Source organism: Eretmochelys imbricata, chromosome 22 (genome assembly GCF_965152235.1).
Source record: "Eretmochelys imbricata isolate rEreImb1 chromosome 22, rEreImb1.hap1, whole genome shotgun sequence".
Classification (NCBI taxonomy): Eukaryota; Metazoa; Chordata; order Testudines; family Cheloniidae; genus Eretmochelys; species Eretmochelys imbricata.
Genome location: NC_135593.1, coordinates 15,633,653 through 15,651,798, shown reverse-complemented (window position 1 = coordinate 15,651,798; position 18,146 = coordinate 15,633,653). Strand labels below are relative to the sequence as shown.

General features: G+C 44.1%; 2 protein-coding genes across 3 annotated transcripts; one reads left to right on the top strand and one right to left on the bottom strand.

The window, feature by feature from the left end:
- Positions 1–424: 424 nt before the first annotated feature.
- Positions 425–12,204, bottom strand: NKAPD1 (NKAP domain containing 1). 2 transcript variants are annotated; one of them, XM_077839735.1, is made up of 6 exons: positions 11,976–12,204; positions 10,974–11,050; positions 8,598–8,698; positions 6,618–6,776; positions 5,452–5,505; positions 425–4,560 (listed from the first exon to the last, which is right to left on the bottom strand). In XM_077839735.1, the coding sequence occupies exons 2-6, from the start codon at positions 11,040–11,042 to the stop codon at positions 4,053–4,055; spliced, it is 891 nt and encodes a 296-aa protein (XP_077695861.1). In that variant the 5' UTR covers positions 11,043–11,050; positions 11,976–12,204; the 3' UTR covers positions 425–4,052. The 2 variants fall into 2 exon arrangements, with proteins under 2 accessions (XP_077695861.1, XP_077695862.1); XM_077839736.1 differs by lacking the exon at positions 11,976–12,204 and adding an exon at positions 11,452–11,473.
- A 555-nt stretch (positions 12,205–12,759) lies between these two features.
- PIH1D2 (PIH1 domain containing 2) lies at positions 12,760–16,904 on the top strand. Its single transcript, XM_077839739.1, has 5 exons — positions 12,760–13,026; positions 14,456–14,579; positions 15,176–15,415; positions 16,062–16,324; positions 16,447–16,904. The coding sequence occupies exons 1-5, from the start codon at positions 12,844–12,846 to the stop codon at positions 16,579–16,581; spliced, it is 945 nt and encodes a 314-aa protein (XP_077695865.1). The 5' UTR covers positions 12,760–12,843; the 3' UTR covers positions 16,582–16,904.
- Positions 16,905–18,146: the final 1,242 nt, after the last annotated feature.

Here is an 18,146-nt window from a genome sequence, read left to right as displayed (position 1 = left end):
TGAAAACCAAAAAGTGAAACTAGTTAAAAGCTTATTGCTAGGGCTTAGCCTATTGCACAGTTCTGTGGCTGTGAAATTTGCTGCACACACCAAGCTTTCTTTTTCTTTCTTTTAAATTGGTTTTAGCCCCTCTGGTTATAAAGAAAATCTTGAAAATGTCAATGTAAATTGATACAGTATCTAAAATTTTGTCTGTATTAGAAAAATTGTACTGGTTTAACTAAATCTAGTCAAACAGGTGGAAGACCCTCTTATAGAAGCCTTTTCATGGGGTTAACCCTCACTTATATCAGCTGAGCTTAATTCAGTGATACACTAATGCAAATGACAGAAGACCCCAGTTATCTGAGTATGTTGTAGTCCAATGCAGAAGTCTAATGCGGGCTTGAGAGACTAAAATAGATTTCCGTTTACTCATGTTTAAAGGTACAAGAATGGATACAGTCTTATTTAATGGTCTACATCTAGACATTTTACACAAATTTAGCCTAACCTGATGAGCAGTGGTTGTAAATAAATTGACCACACATTTGAAAAGTCTGGTTTATTCTCTGAGCCCATCAGGACTTATGTTATCTAATAAGGTTAACATCCACCACTGTGTCACACACACACACACACACACATTAAAAATCCTGTACTTAAGTTTCATAGAAAGGATATACAATCCACCCGGCCTTCTCTGGCTACCTCTTAGAATTCTCTTCAAAAATATGTTCAATGGTGGTAGTACAACACCACACAGAGCAGTAAAGCTGGGAGTGGGCCTCGGGTAGGAGATTATCCAAACAGAGCTGGAGGGTACCAGAATCACAGACACACAAGCTCTTTAACAGATTTGGGGTAGGTAGAAAAAAAGGGCAACTTCATAAGTGAATTGCTGGTCTGTTTAACAATGATGTTTAATGCTGTAGACACTGCTGCATTAAGGGGAAAGAAAGGCAAAGTTAGGATCATCCTGGGTAAATAAATAGTGGCCAGGGCTGGGTAAAAGATCCTGAAGCCCATTCTGGCCAGCCCATTATCCTGAGTAAAATGCCTTTAACTGGCAGGTGCCCAATTGGCATATGTTCTTAGGATGAAGAAGCATGAGGCAACCAAAGTTCAAATGCCTGGAGACACTAGTCCATCAAAGCAAAAAGTACTGACATACCAAGCACTCTATTCACGGGTTGCATTGGGAGCTGGACCATCTAGGATAGTAGGATCACTGAGCCCCAACGTTCAGTCCTGCCCTAAAATCCACCCACAAAGTCCACACTGGGTCCAGTGCAATATATGAATCTATTAACTTCTGCAGTTATACATTTCCTAATTTAAAATCTTTCTGTAGAGGATTTCTTTATAAAAATAATTTCCTTGAACATTACTCTTGTGATGTGTGAAAAGCTGCTGCATTGTTATTGCATGAATATTTCTGCAGATTGAAATAGAAAAGTGGCTCTCACACTGAACTAGAAAAGAATCATTGACAGCTCCCCTTCCTGCTCATGGAAATCCCTGCACCAGGAGACAGGACCTTAGAGAATTAGGACATTGCTTAACTCCATCAGAGAAGGAGCTGCCCACATATCCGTGCCCTGGAAAGGAAGTCACAAACACTGGCCTTCTAGAAGAGGGAGTGGATGACAAGGTGTAGACCAAGCTCTGTGCCAGTGGTGGGGAAGGGGGACACAGAATGACAGACACTACAATGATGTCTCTCCATTTTATCAGTGTCAGCCCATATGCACAGGGAGAGCTAAAAAAGCTTCACCTGCTACAGGTGGAGAAAGGGAGACAACAAATTTAAACAAAGACCAAAGATCTGGGCTATTGTGTATTTATCCAGATTCCCTCCTTTTCCTCCCAAGTATCTACTAGTTCTCTGATTGAGTAGATTATAGACAGTAAGACAGGGAAGATTTGTTTGCTAGGCTGACATATAAGACATTCCCACTAGAAGATAAACCACCCCGACGTTGTGCTTCTGCTATCTACTTTTGAACTCACATTGGGATCCCCCTTACCTCTGGTATTCCCCCAGTCTATGCTGAGGCCCAAATCCCAGGCACTATTCCCCCATCCCTTTGGGGCCCACCACCTGATTCTTAATTCCTAGGGGCCTGATTCTGCTCTCCTAGCAGGGTAAATCAGGAATAACTCCACAGAAGTCAACAGAGCTACAGTGATATAAGAGTGGGGAGTTAAGAATTGGAGTCTCAGGCAATTTACATCTGCCAAGGGCTGTACAAACATTAATTCCACTCACAAAGACCAAAGAGGTAGGTAGGTATGAGCGAGGCACTTCGTCTGCAGCCCCAGGAGCTGCGAGTGCTGTCTCAACAAGAAGTTCTGAGGAAGAAATCTATAAAACCCTTACCTATGTGTATAACCTGCCTTCATGGCGCTGCAGAAGCACAACTGGGAACAGTATTAGTTCATGGATTAGCAGAATGAGGATCAGTACGAGTGTTTAATACAAAAGCATGACCCAGCCTCAATATGTCGAAGGAGTAATCTACACTGCTCAGACCAGAGAAGGCCATCTCACCCTTACTCATTTAGCACTGTCCAGTCTCAGTGGTAAAAGCCTTCAACTGGAACTTCACTCAAGCAAAGCTAAGTCAAAGGAGGATCCCAAGACAGGTACAGATCTGAACTCTCGTAAGAATGATGTTTCCTCTTGACTTGGGCACAGATTTGTAATCCCATTGCATCTCCATGGCTTACGTATATGCAAGCACACACAGAGAGAAAAGGCTTTGTGAAACGTTTGAGACCATAGTTTATATATCTGGGAGCCCAGATACCTCAATTCTGATCTAGAGAGATTCAAGACCTCCAAATTCTGGGAGTGTAGACACCACCTACTGTCGCATATGGAAATTCAGGGGAATGTGGGATATGAGACTGTACATGCTAAAAGTCCCCTTTGCCATCTTCTACTGGAGGGTATTGAGCAGGGACGCAATCTCCTATATACAGACTGGCTCCACAAAACATATTCACAGGTCTATGGAACCTGATCAGTGGTGAACTGATTTTGTACAAAGAGAGGAGCAGCCCTCACCAGACCTTTAGAATCCCTGAACACATCCACGCTCTGTCCCTGGGTCTTGCTCTAAAGTGGTGGTAAAGAGATCAGATTTCAAAAGGAAAGTACAAATGGAGTCTTCATGTTTATTGCAGGGAGAAAGGGTTCCTTTCCCCCCATGCACCCCAATCTTTGTGTCAAACACATTGGGCCAGCCGGAGACAGAACAGGAAACCTACCAGAGGCCCGTCCATCAGCACAAGTGGATCCAGAGGGACGTGTTACTGATAGGAAGGAGGGAAAGTCAGTCACACAAAGGGCAGAGGGAGGGGATCTGAGGTAAATTTGAAACAAACCACTGCAGTGGGGTCACCACACCCGCAGCTAGAATTGTGACACCCCACCCGCCCTTCCTTGTTCCAGACCAGCACCTCCTCCTTATTTTGACTGTCCATGTGGGGCCACATCCGTTTATTTTCATCCCGGGGATAATGCTGCAGTGAAGGACCCCTGCTGTTAAATCCAATGGCACATCCTTTGTAATCAGGCTGGCAGAAGTGCTGTTAGGCTGTGGCCTCTGCTCTTTATTGCAATTGTGTCTTGGCCATTACGTGGTTACGCATGAAAAGAGGAACAATTTAAAAAAACCTAGAGACAGTGCCAATGCACCCATTTCCCTTCTGAAGACAGCCCACAGGAACGATCATTTAAAACTGAATATGGCCATGAAATGAGAACAATTATAGAGTCAGGAGTCTGGGGTGGGTGGGCAGGAGATGTGACCTGGGGGACAGATATCTTCTCCACAGGTCTTTCAGCTCTCCTGGTTTTAAACCAGCAAAAAAACAAAGAGGTGCCCTCTGCGAGCCAGCAAGGTGCAGAGCCCATACCTGTGGCCTGGCAGGGTATAAAGTTGCTGTGCTCCAGAAATCAGTTAGGCACCATATTTGTACCACGGGGCAGTGTTGGGAGAAAACATCGGCCTCCATTCGCTGACGTGCAATTTCACCCATGGCCCCAGACTCACTGCCTCTTATTAGTCCTCATCGGAGCTGTCCTCCGACTTCTCATCAGCTGCCACTTTCCAGTTCGTCCTCTTGCTTTGCTTCTCCGGAATCTCACTGTGCCTCTCTGAGGCAGACACAGGGCATTTCCTCCTTTTTTTCTTAGACCACTTTTCCCTTTTCTCCTCAAGTTCACTGTCCTCAGAGCTGCTCACACTGGAAGAGTCACTTTCCTGCCCAGAGGAAGAGGCAGGTTCCTTTGCGAGCCTTTTCCTGGTCTTCTTCTTGTGCTTGTGTTTCCCTTTCCTGGTGCCCGAAGTCCCCTCCTCTGAGCACTCGCTTTCCGGGGAAGAATCTGATGATGCCTTCACCTTCTCCTTTTTCCTCTTCTTTCGCTTTTTGTGTGATCTCTTTTTCTGCTTCTTCTTCTGTGATTTCTTTGGCCTCTTCCGTTTGAGTGACGCATGCACAGATTGTTTTCCTGGGTGAGATTTCCTCTTTCCATTGACAGCGTTTTGTTCATCTTTCTCTTGCTGGTCACTGTAACAGGAACAAAGAATAGAGGCCTGGGCAGAGTCTAAATTAGCATTTTCTATTTCAAAGCATCAATCAAACCCATCTACCTGAGCTCCTTTCAGGACAGACATATGGGTGCTATGTCAGATAAGTTGACTGCATTTTTAACTTCACCTCTTAACAGTTTGAGTCCATATCTTATAATTGGGATGAGAGGCCATTTCAAAGGCATTTTAACCAACCCAGAGCATGGAAAAACATAACATAATGCTGAAAAACTTGCTAAGAATTCCTTATCTGTGACTATCAGGAATCAGGTAAAAGTGCTAGATTTGGCAATTCTACTATGTACGGTTTTTAAAATAAACGAATCTGTGTCCCAATAGTTTTTTTTTTTTCTGCATTTTCACTCTTTATTGCTCTCATGCTACTGGAGCTCTCATTCTGACTAGCATTTCTAGGTGCAGACGTGCTTGCAGCCAGCCAGTGAAAGCTGGATCACTTCAGGAAATTGCTCAACTCCGAGAAGCCAAACACTTACTTGCATAACATTTCAGCCACACAGGGTTAAAGCTGGATGTCCTGTTATTAGAAGAGATACAATCACCTCTCAGGACTCAGAACAGGGAGGGATCTTCACTACAGGAATGATGCCACATATGGGCAAAGTAAGGACAGCATTCAAGCCTTAACTCAATATTTATGCCTTATGAAGTGAAGCCAGCCCTCTCACATTATTGTCAGAATTGTTTTGAGTAAGAGAACACATTAATGGACCGGAATTTCAGGCCACATGTCTGCTAGGTGAACTATTCAATTCTGCCTTGAAAGGTCAATTGACAAGCTCTATATTTCACTGTGCGACTTGACAGAAATTAAGACATTGGACTTTTCAGTAGGCCTGTTTGCCCTTACCTGTCAGTATCAAATTCCTCTGGATATAACTCTTTATAGCCACTGTGACCCCATCTGCAAGAGAACAGCAGGAAACACGTTAAAACCACACACGATATTCAGAACCAAAATGAGGGTGAAATGAAAGAGAGAGCCTTAGGAAAAATATAAAACAAGAGTCCAGAGGAATAACAGCTAGTATTTTCCTTACTTGTTTAAGGTGCTAACATTTTGCTTTGCTAAATTCTGTTCAGATCATTCTGAGCAGACTAACGGCCACTTTGCTTTTTTCTGGAAGGGAACTTGTACCTCCCTGTGCGGCAGAAGCCCAATGATTTTCGAGCTCACACTTCTCATAAACACCCAGGGAACGTGGGGTGAAATCTTAGCCCCACTGAAGTCAATGGAAGTTTTGCCATTGACTTCACCCATGGCGTGTACTTTGCTTTGCTCAGCCTGTGCATTTCCCCATAGTAAGAGGGTTTCATTTGTATTCAATTGTGTGATCACAAAACTCCATTTATAATGCAAAACACAAGTATATGGTTCTTTATCACTGTGGTAAAATCTACATACTACTAGATTCAACATCTAAAACCTGTCTAAATACAGAATTACAACTGTACTGAGAATCTTCAGGCAGCAAGAATGCCAACAGCCAGATTAGGACTGGGTGCTAATAAAAATAAAAAAAGACACCTGGAGGAATGAAACGACTGGCTAAAATGACAGTAAAGGAGGAGTTCAGGGAGGCACAATGCAGCTTCTGTTTCTTAGAAATACCCCCAAAAGCACTGACCAGTATTTCCCTGTAACTCTGGGAGATTAGCTACCTTGATATCATAAGTAGATTCGGTTAAATTCTACAGAGAGCAGTACTAAACAAGTCGTGGGTTTAGGGCTGCATTTATTTAGTGCCAGAGAGGAAGGATGCTTTTGTGACTAACGCACAGGACTGAAACTCAGGAGATCTGGGCTCAGTTCCTGGCTTTGTGTGACACTGGGCATGTTACATAAGTCTCCCTGTGCCTCACTTTACCATCTCTAAAATCGGGATGATACTACTTCCTTATTGCACAGGAGTGTTGTGAGGATAAATTCACTAACTTTTGTGAAATGTGGGGGCCATAAAGTACCAGATACTTTTTCTATAGGCACTGTGCCAGGATAGTAATTCACCCACAAACCTGTCTGGCATGTTGGCTTCACATTCATAGAGCTTCTTATTCCAGGTCCGGGCTCTGAGAAGGTCGTCTTCGATCATGTCAGGAACATGCACAAAGTTCTTTGCCTTCCAGTCAGCCCTTTGGCTCTCCTCATCAAAACCGTCACTGCGCATCCGACTACTGCAGAGAGAAAAGGAGTGTTCTCCAGTGGTAAATTCAGAGGAACAAATGACTTTTTGGGCAATGAATCAATCTAGGGCACAGAGGGCATTGGGGAAAAAGCACACATCTGACACTCTCTGGATGTCAGTCCATGCAAAGAGATTCACTCCATCTCTACAGGATGGTCACTCAGAGCTTCCATGGGACCAACCCAATGATTAATAAATGACTTGCACAGACTGTTGCCTTTCATCAGTTTCTCAAATCACTTTGTAAACAATAACTAATTATGCCTCACAGAACTCTGAAAAGGCAAGTATGCATCACGTCAAGCACCACTGAAATGCTACCATCTCTGGAATGGATCGCAGCAGCTGCTTAACAGTGCACAATGATACAACAATTTAAGGCGGGAAATTACGATGACAGTATCCAATACAAACTGGAGAGGGAACATAATTACTGGAGTTGGAATTTGGTCAGAGTACCAGGGTTAACAGCCTGAATCTAATAAAAAGTGCCATGGGGTCTTTAATGATTACAACTGATCATGACTTCACTTTTACATCTCATCTAAAAAATAGCATCTCCCAGCACCAAGCTGGGCCACTGGGCTCAATACAGACTCAAAGGCAAGAGTTAGCAAAATGACTTCTCACATCACTTGCTAATTCCTTGAAGGTCTTCATCCATGTACAAACCAACCTGATCCTGCTTAGCTTGTGAGATCTTCAAGCACACCAATGACCATTTAACCAGTTTTTTATGGTGAGAGTAACCACAGGTGACCAACTATTATCTACACTAATACTGGCCAGGGGCTGGGAGGAATTTATGTGGTGCAAGACCTTCGGTCAGAATGATTTCATTTAGTGATAACCCACATCACACTATAAATACTAATGCACCAGCACTGAGTACATCTAGCAAAGACAGCGCAGACTTTTCAAATATCACTATCACATTTCTTAACACTTCTTAACCAAACTATAATCTTGCTATTTCAGAGGCCCCAGCCTACCTAAAGTTACATAATTTTAAAACTGCACACCTGGATCACCCCACAAAGATGCAGTGTGAAACTTCAACAGGAAGAGTGGGGTATACAAGTGTGATGGGGCACCTGCCCCACACTGGGCTCTAAAGAGTTAACAGAGCCCTAGGGAGGCTGTGCAGGAGGCAGCCAATCAGAGAATGGCTGAAGGGAGCAGCCAATCAGGGCCAAGCAGGCCCATATGAAAAAGGAGCTGCAGGGCAGAGAAGGGCAGTTTTCTGCTGGGAGCCCAGGGAGGAAGGACTATGTCTCTGGAGGGCTGTGAGACCTGCCAGCACCCAGAACAGTGCTGTGAGCAGGGACCAGGAGAGGGAGAGACAGCTGAGGCAAGGGCAAAGAGGATGCTGGGACCACAAGGAAATAGCCAGACAATTTGCTGCAGTAGCCACAAAGGGAAATGGCTGAACAGTGGACTACAGATCCCCTAGAAAGGGGGAGCACAGCGTGTGGCATCGCTGGAGGGCTGTCACTGAAGAGGATGCCAAGGTCCTTGGAGAGAGGTGGGTCCTAGAGCAGGAGTAATGGTGGCAAGGCACCACCCGGAAGAGGGTGTGCTAATATGTGAAGCTAATCCCGAAGACAACCAGCAGGAGGCACCACAGTGATGAGTGAACTGTTAAAACCAGCTTATATAGGGATGCTCCTGTGTGATCACCAAAATGGTTAATAAATTTTTGGCCCTTATGCAGGGCTCCCGCTCTCTTTAAATAACTTATTAAAGATTAAATAATACTACAATACACAGTGGTAAAGAGGATTATTTCCTCCAGATAACTAAGTCCCACCTGGAGGTATTGGGTGACATTCTCCCTTGCTTCCACCGGTAAGTCTCTTGAGTCTGCTTCTCCAGCTCCCTTATTTTCCACATTTCTGATTCTTCCTGAATCTGAAAAATATGAAGAAAATGAGAAAATAAAATTAAGTACCCAAAAGAAGTGATGCTCTGCAACTACAAAACATTGTAACCTCACTTCTTCTGGGTCAATAATTGAAGTTTGATGGATTTCAAACTAAGCTGACCTGCTACAGTGACATAAATGAGCCTTTTTAGCTACATCAAGTTAACCAAAATGAGAAATATGACAATTAACTGCAGTGACAAACAACTTTGTTTTATAGATGAGGAGCCTTATTCTGTAATCTGATCCATGCAGGTAGACCCTTCAGTTAATACAGAACCTCTCTCTCATTGGAGCTCTGTACTTTTAAAACTGCACACCTGGATCACCCCACAAAGATGCAGTGTGAAACTTCAACAGGAAGAGTGGGGTATACAAGTGTGATGGGGCACCTGCCCCACACTGGGCTCTAAAGAGTTAACAGAGCCCTAGGGAGAGTTCTGCTCACATATCTATTGCAGAACTGAGTCCCAAGTGAGTAGTCCTATAAAATGCTTAAATACAGCATAACCAGCGCTTTGACACAGATTTTGTTCACATAGCCTTGTTGTGCATGTGGCATCATCTTAAGCACATATGAGCTTTGGAAAATGAGCCTGGTGAATTAAATGTCTGAGTAAAGAGGGCCAATTTCTAAATCTCTCAAGAAATAACAGCCTTGTGCACTGAAGTGAAATTCAAATCCCAGTGGGGATCCATTTTACAGAGGCACAAAACCCTAATAAATGCTAAATTTAAAATAATTTTTCTTATCTTAGAGACAATAAAACCTCAAAGTAAACGTTGTGGGGGGGAAAAAAGCTTTTACAAGACATCAGAGCCACAGAAACACTTCCATTATTTTTAAATAAATCAAACTTGTAAACAAATATTCCCTTGCCATGCTTACAAACCAAACAAGGCAGTGCTGAAAGTGAAACTGACTTTTTCACTGCCCTAATTGAGAGAGAGGCAAAAAACAAAACAAGAGTTTAAACAGGGAAAAGCTAGATTAGTAAAAATACAAGTCATTGTTAGTAATGTAGGTAAGGAGCTGTGCTTATGCACAAAATATGATATATTTTTTTCAACTGATGGGGCCCTTTTAAAAATTAATTCACCTATGCATTCAGGATTAAATTAACTTCTGTGCAGAAAATCAGCAGATAGCCTTGGCATCACCTAAGTCTCAAATACAGCCCTGTGAAATTCTTTTATACATTTTTCATTTTATTATATGGAAATGTAGTGTTATTTCTTTTATCAGCTCTCAGTAGGTGGGTTGGATCATGCTGGGGAGGTGGGTTGGGTTGGGTCCTGCCCCTGGGGTGGGGGGGAAGCCTGGGAGGGACAGGTGGGTTGCAGAGCAAGCCCTCCCCACACTCACCATGCAGCAGTGGCTCCTGTCCTGCGGGGCTGGGCTCAGCTCCAACCACTGAGACTGGTGCTGCAACTGCATGCACCAGTTCAGGTTTGACCTAGCCAACCCTCCATGATGATGGAGGGGCAGCTGGGTCAAATTTGAGCTATGCTATGACCCATGTGCCAGGTGGCAATGTGTGGAGAGGTGAGCCATGACCAGCCCTGAAGAACAGGAGCCAACACTGCAGGGTGAGTTTTTTTCATTTTATTTTGTGTTTTGCATTTGCAAAAAATGTGGGGCTCTAGCCCCACATACACTCCCAAACTAGGGGCCTTGCGCTGGTCTTCCGCCCAAGAGTGAACTTCACCCTAAGCTTTGTCTGTTAAATTTAAAATTAGTGCGAGTTTTTAAGATGAGTAATATCTTAATTTAGGAAGGAAAATGTTGAAACAAATTTAATCATGGTGCAAGTAGCATGGACCTCTCTCTGCCTCCACCTGCTATAGGGCACAAAGGACCCCAATGATGCACTGCAGAAATTTCTACCTTCAAAAATATACTTGTGTGCTGAACTTATTTGCTGTGTGGAACAACTTAAGTCTAGCCACCATAATTTAGCAACAACAAAATGAAAATACCATAGCTTGACACAATGGCATCAAGAAAGAGCTTTCCCCTGTAAATATCATAACTCCGGACATGCAACACTAAACAGGAGACAGATCTTGATATACAGGAGGAAAGTCAGACTGTATCAGCAAGACAAGGTTGATAAGGTAATATCTTTCATTAGACTAACTTCTGTTGGTGAAAGACAAGCTTTTGAGTTTACAGAGAGCCCAGACTTGAAAAGCCATGAGAAATAGTACCATACTTTATCACAGGAGAGAGAAGCAAAGGGATATAACATGGTACCATACCTTGTTGTGTGCGTCAGTGTGACGAATGACATTTCGCAAGAGGACTTTTCCTAAAGGGACTCGAGACATTCTTTAACCTTCACAGAAGTAACAAAAAAATAAGGCTATTAGAAACTCACATATAAGACTCTGTAATGCAGAAAATGCTCTTGTCAGGACAGTGAGATGAATAGCGTAAAGGCAAGTTTTTTCCATCTGTGACAGTAAATGTGCTATTGACTCAGGCTGAGATGTATGCTCCCAAAGAAGCCACTCCATTACCCCAAAACTAAGTCTCCTATGAAACAGTCTGCGTGTACAGGGGCTAGAAAGGATGATCTAGCAGTTGGTGCCCACATCCAGAGTCTTTGATAAATCGCTGTATCTCATATCCCACATACCAATGAGAAGATAAGTGATAATTACTCCGTGTCTCTCAATCTAATATTTTGATGTTGAGCGCTTTACAGAGGGTGGGTCTGGGCCTGCTCTCACTTACCCCAGCATAAGTCAGAAGTAACAGCACTGAAATCAAGGGAGCACGGCTGGTGTAAAACGGACAGGATGAGGACAGACCCAGGCCCTACGTATACAGCCATTCACCCACCCCTGAAGCGCAGCCCCCTGTGTGGCATCACCCCGCAGCTAGCTGACCGCTCACAGCAGATCAGGGCAGAAAATAAAGGGCTCTAGGGAGATGTGCTTCAATATCAGCCCAAAGCACCGGCCCGCCTGGGACCCATCAGCCGCAACACGTGGACAGCCAGGCTAGAGGCCCGGACGGGGAAAGCAGAAACCGTGCCAGCTGGCAGGGAGCGCAGGACGGCAGCCACAGCCCTGGGCGCCTGGTTGGGGGGCGCGGGGGCGGGCGAGGTATCGCCCCACACAGATACGTTCAGGCCTGGGGAGGCCCCCCCCACAGGCACAGTCCTCACCCCTCCCCCAAAGGCCTCACGCTTCCCCCCAAAAAACTCCCCCAGAACCCCCGACCCAGCGCTCCCCCCAACCCAGAGCCCTTCTCACCCACGGAGGGAGGGGGGTTGCTCGCTCCCCCCCACCCGGAAGTGGGTGACCCGGAAGTGATTCCACCGGAAGGACCTGGCCGCCTGCGGGGGCCCCGATCCCGAGGGCCCGAGCCGGGAGAGAGACAGCTTCTGCCGGGCTCCGGCGTGGGGACCCAGTCAGGCGTCGGAATTCAGGAAGCTGGGGAAGATGTTACGTCACTTCCTCTTCCGGGGGACTGTCGCGTCCGTTGCTATGGAAACGGCGTCGTGTGCCCGGAGGCAGGATCTGCGTGGCGAGGGAAGGGGAGAGAGTGGGGGCAGCACGGGGCGCTGGGGTTGGGGGCAAAGGGGGCAGCATCAGGTGCTGGGGTGAGGTCAAGGCGACAGCACGGGGCACTGGGGTTGGGGGCCAAGGGGGCAGCACGGGGGCGCTGGGGTGGGGTCAAGGGTGAAGCATCAGGTGCTGGGTTGGGGACTAAGGGGCAGCACAGGGCACTGGGGTTGGGGGCCAAGGGGGCAGCATCAGCTGCTGGGGTGGGGGCTAAGAAGGCAGCATGGGGCGCTGGGGTTGGGGGCTAAGGGGCAGCACAGGGCACTGGGGTTGGGGGCCAAGAGGGAAGCATGGGGTGCTGTGGTTGGGGGCCAAGGGGGCGCTAATGTGACTCTCAGATCTCAGGGGCCGGTGAAGGGGGTGGGGAGCGGTTGGCAGATACCCCATCTTTTTTCCTGTTAATAGAACTGATTTTGCCCTGGAGTCGAGGATACAAACCCCTGGACCCTGTGAAGGGCAGCTGTTCAAAGCAGATACTCCCCCTAATTCTCCTTCTTCTCTTATAGGCGTTAAGCATAGGACTGGGGCTGCTTCCTGCAGTACATTTGTGCCAAACATGGCTGCCCCTTCTCACCCAGAGGACATGCTGACCCAAGTGACCCAGCTCTGGAGTATGCTGGATGAGATGTCAGAAAGCACCCCTGAGAGTTACCACAGATTTATGCAGCAGCAGCTGGAAGATGCAAAGCAATACTGTGCTCCCCCTGAACCACATCTTTGCCTACAGACCCACATCCTGGTACGCGGGGCAAGGGCTTATACTATGAAAGAGCCCTGAGATTCCAGTAGGATCTCACCTGGCAATGGTAGTGCCTGGAAGATGCTTCCAGCTGCAAAAAGGCTGTAACCAGCCACAACTAGCTGCTCTGTGTCATGGGAGCCCTCACAGGCTGTCTGAATACCTTGGGAGTGGGTGAAGGTCCTTCTGAGCACCACTGTTCACTGCTAGAGACCCAAGAGAACTGAGACACCAGTTGGGGATGGAATGAGGATATCGTTCAGCCTAACGGCTCAATAAGGTTAAAAAAGAATTAGACTTTTGTGAGGAAAAATAGCCTCTGCAGTGCCACTGGCTAGGTTAAAAACGATAAAGGTTCTCATGCTTTGTGCTTCAGGATGTGAGCCAGTGCTTCTTCCCAAAATGCACTATCACGGAGGGCACAAAGAGGTGCATTGTGGAAGATTTTTATTTTCACAGAAGCATTGGGCAATGGCCATTGTCAGAGTCAGGTTACCCAAGTGGTCTATATGCCAGTGGCAAAAGCACCATGTTGACATGGGACTGGAAAGAGCAGCAGATGCAGATATGAATTCTAGTGTTAAATGCAGAGCCATTCCTAATTAAACCAAGCAGTGTCCCAGGAAAAAGTAAGGGTCTGGAGGAGATCACATATAATTCAGGAAGGAATACATTGTGGGCTGAGGTTCATTAATAAACTGCAATACATCCCAGTGTGATAGAGCTGGATTCCTAGCTCTGAGATTCTGCCAGAATTGATGATTATAGGAGATCACTTAATGTAATTTGGAAATCCAGGATATGTTCTGCATCTAAGAGCACAGTAAGCCTTGAAAGGGTCAACCCCATAACTTGAGCTGGATACTGGCACCTCTGGGCACTGAATACAACAGTCTTTAGAGACGCAGCTCTCCCACCTTGTGCTATGAAAGTAGCCAACTCCTAGATACTAGAAACCTGATTCTCCTCTCATACTATTGCTGCAGTGTAATTCTATTGACTGCAGTGGAATTATTTGTGTACACTGGCACAACCATAGGTCACGCTTAGACTCTAAAGCAGTAGTTTGTTTTTGAATGTCCTACATAGCACAGACTGCAACAAGACTTGTACTGTTGGTGTTGTCTGGTAAAAAGGCCCCTTTGTGTCCCGAAAATTGATGTTCATACACTGTATGTAAATCCTATCCTGCTCCTGGTGTATGATCATTTAGACTAGCTTTTGTTTTTTCCTCCTCAGTGTATCTTTTCTTCAATACGAAAGCCCTGTGGGCACAAAGACACACACAGCTCTTTACATGTTTTATATAAAGTTGAACAAAGAAGTTTATAGGTAGTTAAGAAGTTGGAAGTGGCCTATTATTTTACTTTTGGAGATAAGGGGACCTAAACATTTGTGGTGATTAAGTGATTTTGCGTTCTCTTTGCAGGATCCTAATGAAAAATCATTATTCATTAACCTCTGCAGGTGGAAAAGGGTCCCAGCTCCTAAGTCACCTACTGATCCAATACCTCTAAGTGCTGGCCTACTAGAGGAGGTGTCCGATAAAGCGGGCAAGTACATAACGGGTTCCAAAATACTCTCTGTACATGCTACAGTTAGGACACTTTCCCCTCGGTCCTGTAGTATTGTATTGGGAAGGCAAAGGCCTAACTTTGACAAAGAGAATTCCATTGACTGGTATATAGCTCGCAACTTGAAGGTGGAGGAGGCATAGACAGAACCTTAAGCAAAAGTGGTTGTTCTTTCTGAAAACGCAGATCATTACACTAAATGCTTAAGTACCTTGCAGGATTGGGGCCTTAGCATATGTAAGTATCTATCTTTAGGCACATGAGTAATCACAGTTCCATTAAATACAGGGAAATTATGCCTATGCTTAACTTTACACGTGTACATAAGTGGTCTGCTGGATAAAAGTGGTATTTTCTACAGGTCAGTTTTCTGGAACCAGCACCTCATAGGAAATCACAGATCAAGCCACTCCCTAGTCACATTATTGACTCTTCAAAACATTCAATCATGAAAAGCATCAAAATTATTCTTAATATAGGTTACCCCCATTGTAGCCACGGCAGATGGTGTATTCTATCCCCTATAAAAGATTGTAGCAGTACAGCAATAATTTTGACTCTCATTGTTTTTCTAGAGCTTTACTCCATCATAGATATTGCATATAACCCATCTGTTCTTCAGCGAGAGAACCAAGCAGAAATGGATCATTTGATCAGTCTGACGTTTAAATACATTGAGGAGCATTACAACCTCTCTCTGTCCCACTCTTATCACATTGCAACATTCACACTCAAAGGAAGCCTGAAAAGGATGAAACAGAGTCTGAGAGGAGGGCCAGTACCAGCTCCACTTCTCAACAAGAACACGAGGAACGGTACATACACTTCTTTTAAATTACTGTCAGGAGATGGTGTAATGGGAAAGGCTAAACTCCCAGTCCTGTTCATGTGAGAAGTAGTTACAATGTTACTTTCTATATCCATGAAATCTAAACAATACTGAAACTGACCTGTGCCCTGTTCCAGCAAGATGCTGAGCATCTTGCAGATCTGGGCCCAGTAGAATCAGGCCTTTGTGGTGTTACTGTAAGGTACAGAACACTGGAAACTTGAGTTTCAATCTTGTACCTTACAAATAAAATAAATTACTTACAAATAAAAGTGGAAATGAGGAATGAAGATGGAAAGAGCTCCATGAAATTAGTATACAAGCTTTAGCAGCTGACTTCATAATCACAAAGCTGAGACTTAAGTTTTGGCACATTTTGCCAACTGGTATAAAACCATCAGTTAAATCTACAGCTAAACTATTTCTAATAATAGGTTTCAGAGTAACAGCCGTGTTAGTCTGTATTTGCAAAAAGAAAACGAGTACTTGTGGCACCTTAGAGACTAACAAATTTATTTGAGCATGAGCTCAAATAAATTGGTTAGTCTCTAAGGTGCCACAAGCACTCCTTTTCTTATTTCTAATAAGATATTTTAGTAACTACCTATGTGAATAATATTTTTTCCTGGAAGAACTGACACTGGACCTGATGAAGCACAACCTCGGAGAGGAGGACCACAATAATACTACATTGCTGCCGAACAAGAATGTTACACAGTCTAAAGTGCATCTGATAGAAGAAATTGCCAGTATGGAGCTGCCAGAGGAGGTAAACACACCAGCCTATGAACTGATCATTGCAAAGGATGCAAACAGGAAACCTCTAAAGATTGAACTGAAAGTTGAATTGCCTAAAGTTAGTTCCATTTCTGAATGTGAACTGAGCATTTCAAGGGTAAGTTTTAAAGGAACAAAAACCTCTGTTTTCTCTCTGTTGAACCCAAACAGGCTTAGAAAGTCACTTTTAACTAACATATATACTTGCTTATGGAGTATTTTAATTTGCCTATGTTTTAGGACGATGTAATCGTTGAAGTCCCTGAGAAATACAGATTACAGCTGGATTTACCAGAGTTGGTCAATGAAGAAGCAACTACAGCAACATTTAACAAAGGGAAAGGTGTGTTGCTTATCACAATGCCAATTCCCTAAGGAAAATGTTAGGGACAGCAGGTTCTCAAAAAGTTAGTGGATATGTGTCACCCTTAAAGATTAAAAGGAAGGTTAATGGTAAAGATCTTACCCATAAGTAGAAATCAGTATCACTGTGTTATTCTAAGAATCTGTTCTGCTGTCTGCACATACATAATTTCCTCTGAAAATAGAGGGTCATGAAGTGTACGGTATAAAGAATAGGAAGGAATTCTTAATATAAGTTGTAAACATTTAAGTGTTACTTAGATCATTTTATCTCTAACACATGATTCTACATTATAAACTTTACTACCATCTTCAGTTTGTCCATCAGTAGAGCAATAAAGAGGGATTAACTTTGAAGAAATAGTGTTTTTCTTTTTGGTTTTACTCTGCTGAAAAAACTTATCTGGTGTTAGCAACTGTTTCTTTTTAAATAGAGGATTTAATGCTGGTGAAAGATGGTGACATTGATGATGCATGACATATAACAGTGCAAGCTCTCCCACAACCTGGCTTCTTTTTCAAATTGGTGTAATGCAGGGGTTACCTTTAAAAGGTGAGGTGAGTAGTCTCCAAAGCCAATTCAGTCACTGGCTCCTCTGCCGATACTACTGAGGGCAGCTGTGCACTAAGAGTTGGCCTTAACCCACCAATGCAGTGGTACTGCAATCTCAGCAGAACTAGGCAACATAACAATAGTGCTCTAGAACTAGTCTGCCCATTCAAGGCCTGTTTACATAATGAATATTAAGGCTCAAGAACCCTGCAAATGAAGGTATCTACCAAAAGGGTTTCTCTGCTATAAACACTTTCCAAGTGCTATATCTCTGTGGTGCCTGCTAGCATTCATGAAGAAAACAAGCCAATGCAGATGAAATAATATTAAAAATTAGTACTTCAGTGGTTGGGAAAGGTTGGCGAGGAGTCAAGTTGTCTTACAAAGGCAATAATGATCATATTCTATTCTAATATGAAATTATTTTTCAGACTCTAAGTGAGGAAATAAAGCATCAATTCCATGATGCCTTTTGGTAAGTGATTTGATATCACAATGTACTCACCCCTTTTATGCCAGGTTGTACCCACTTTAGCTTTACACTACGCTTCTCCCATACAGCATATGACAATATGGCAAAGGAATAACCATGTTTAAAAATAGATCAGAAATTCAACAGACAGGTTACAAATGTATAATTGTATTTAATTTTAAACAGACTAATTTACTCATGAGCAGCAATTCTTAGTTTTCCTTTTTTGTTCTGAAACAGTTACAAGGATTGCATCTAAAGACTGCATTTCTATAGTTATAGGTCAGACTGAAATAGCGTTAATGTACATGAGCTGCCCTAGTTGGAGTGTATAGTGTGCAACAGGGCACTGCAAGCAACACAAAGCCAAATACAAACACAGAGCTGAAAGGATCATTCTGCTGTTCTGCAGCCTGTTCACCAGTCAGGCTCGCAATAGGACCGTGGTCCTTTGGCACAAGCTAGTTCCTGTTTTGATTTTCAGTTTATTACAGGGAAGGAACAACAAGAGTGTCCAGGATTTCCTTAACCCGAATTCTAAGTACTCGGTGC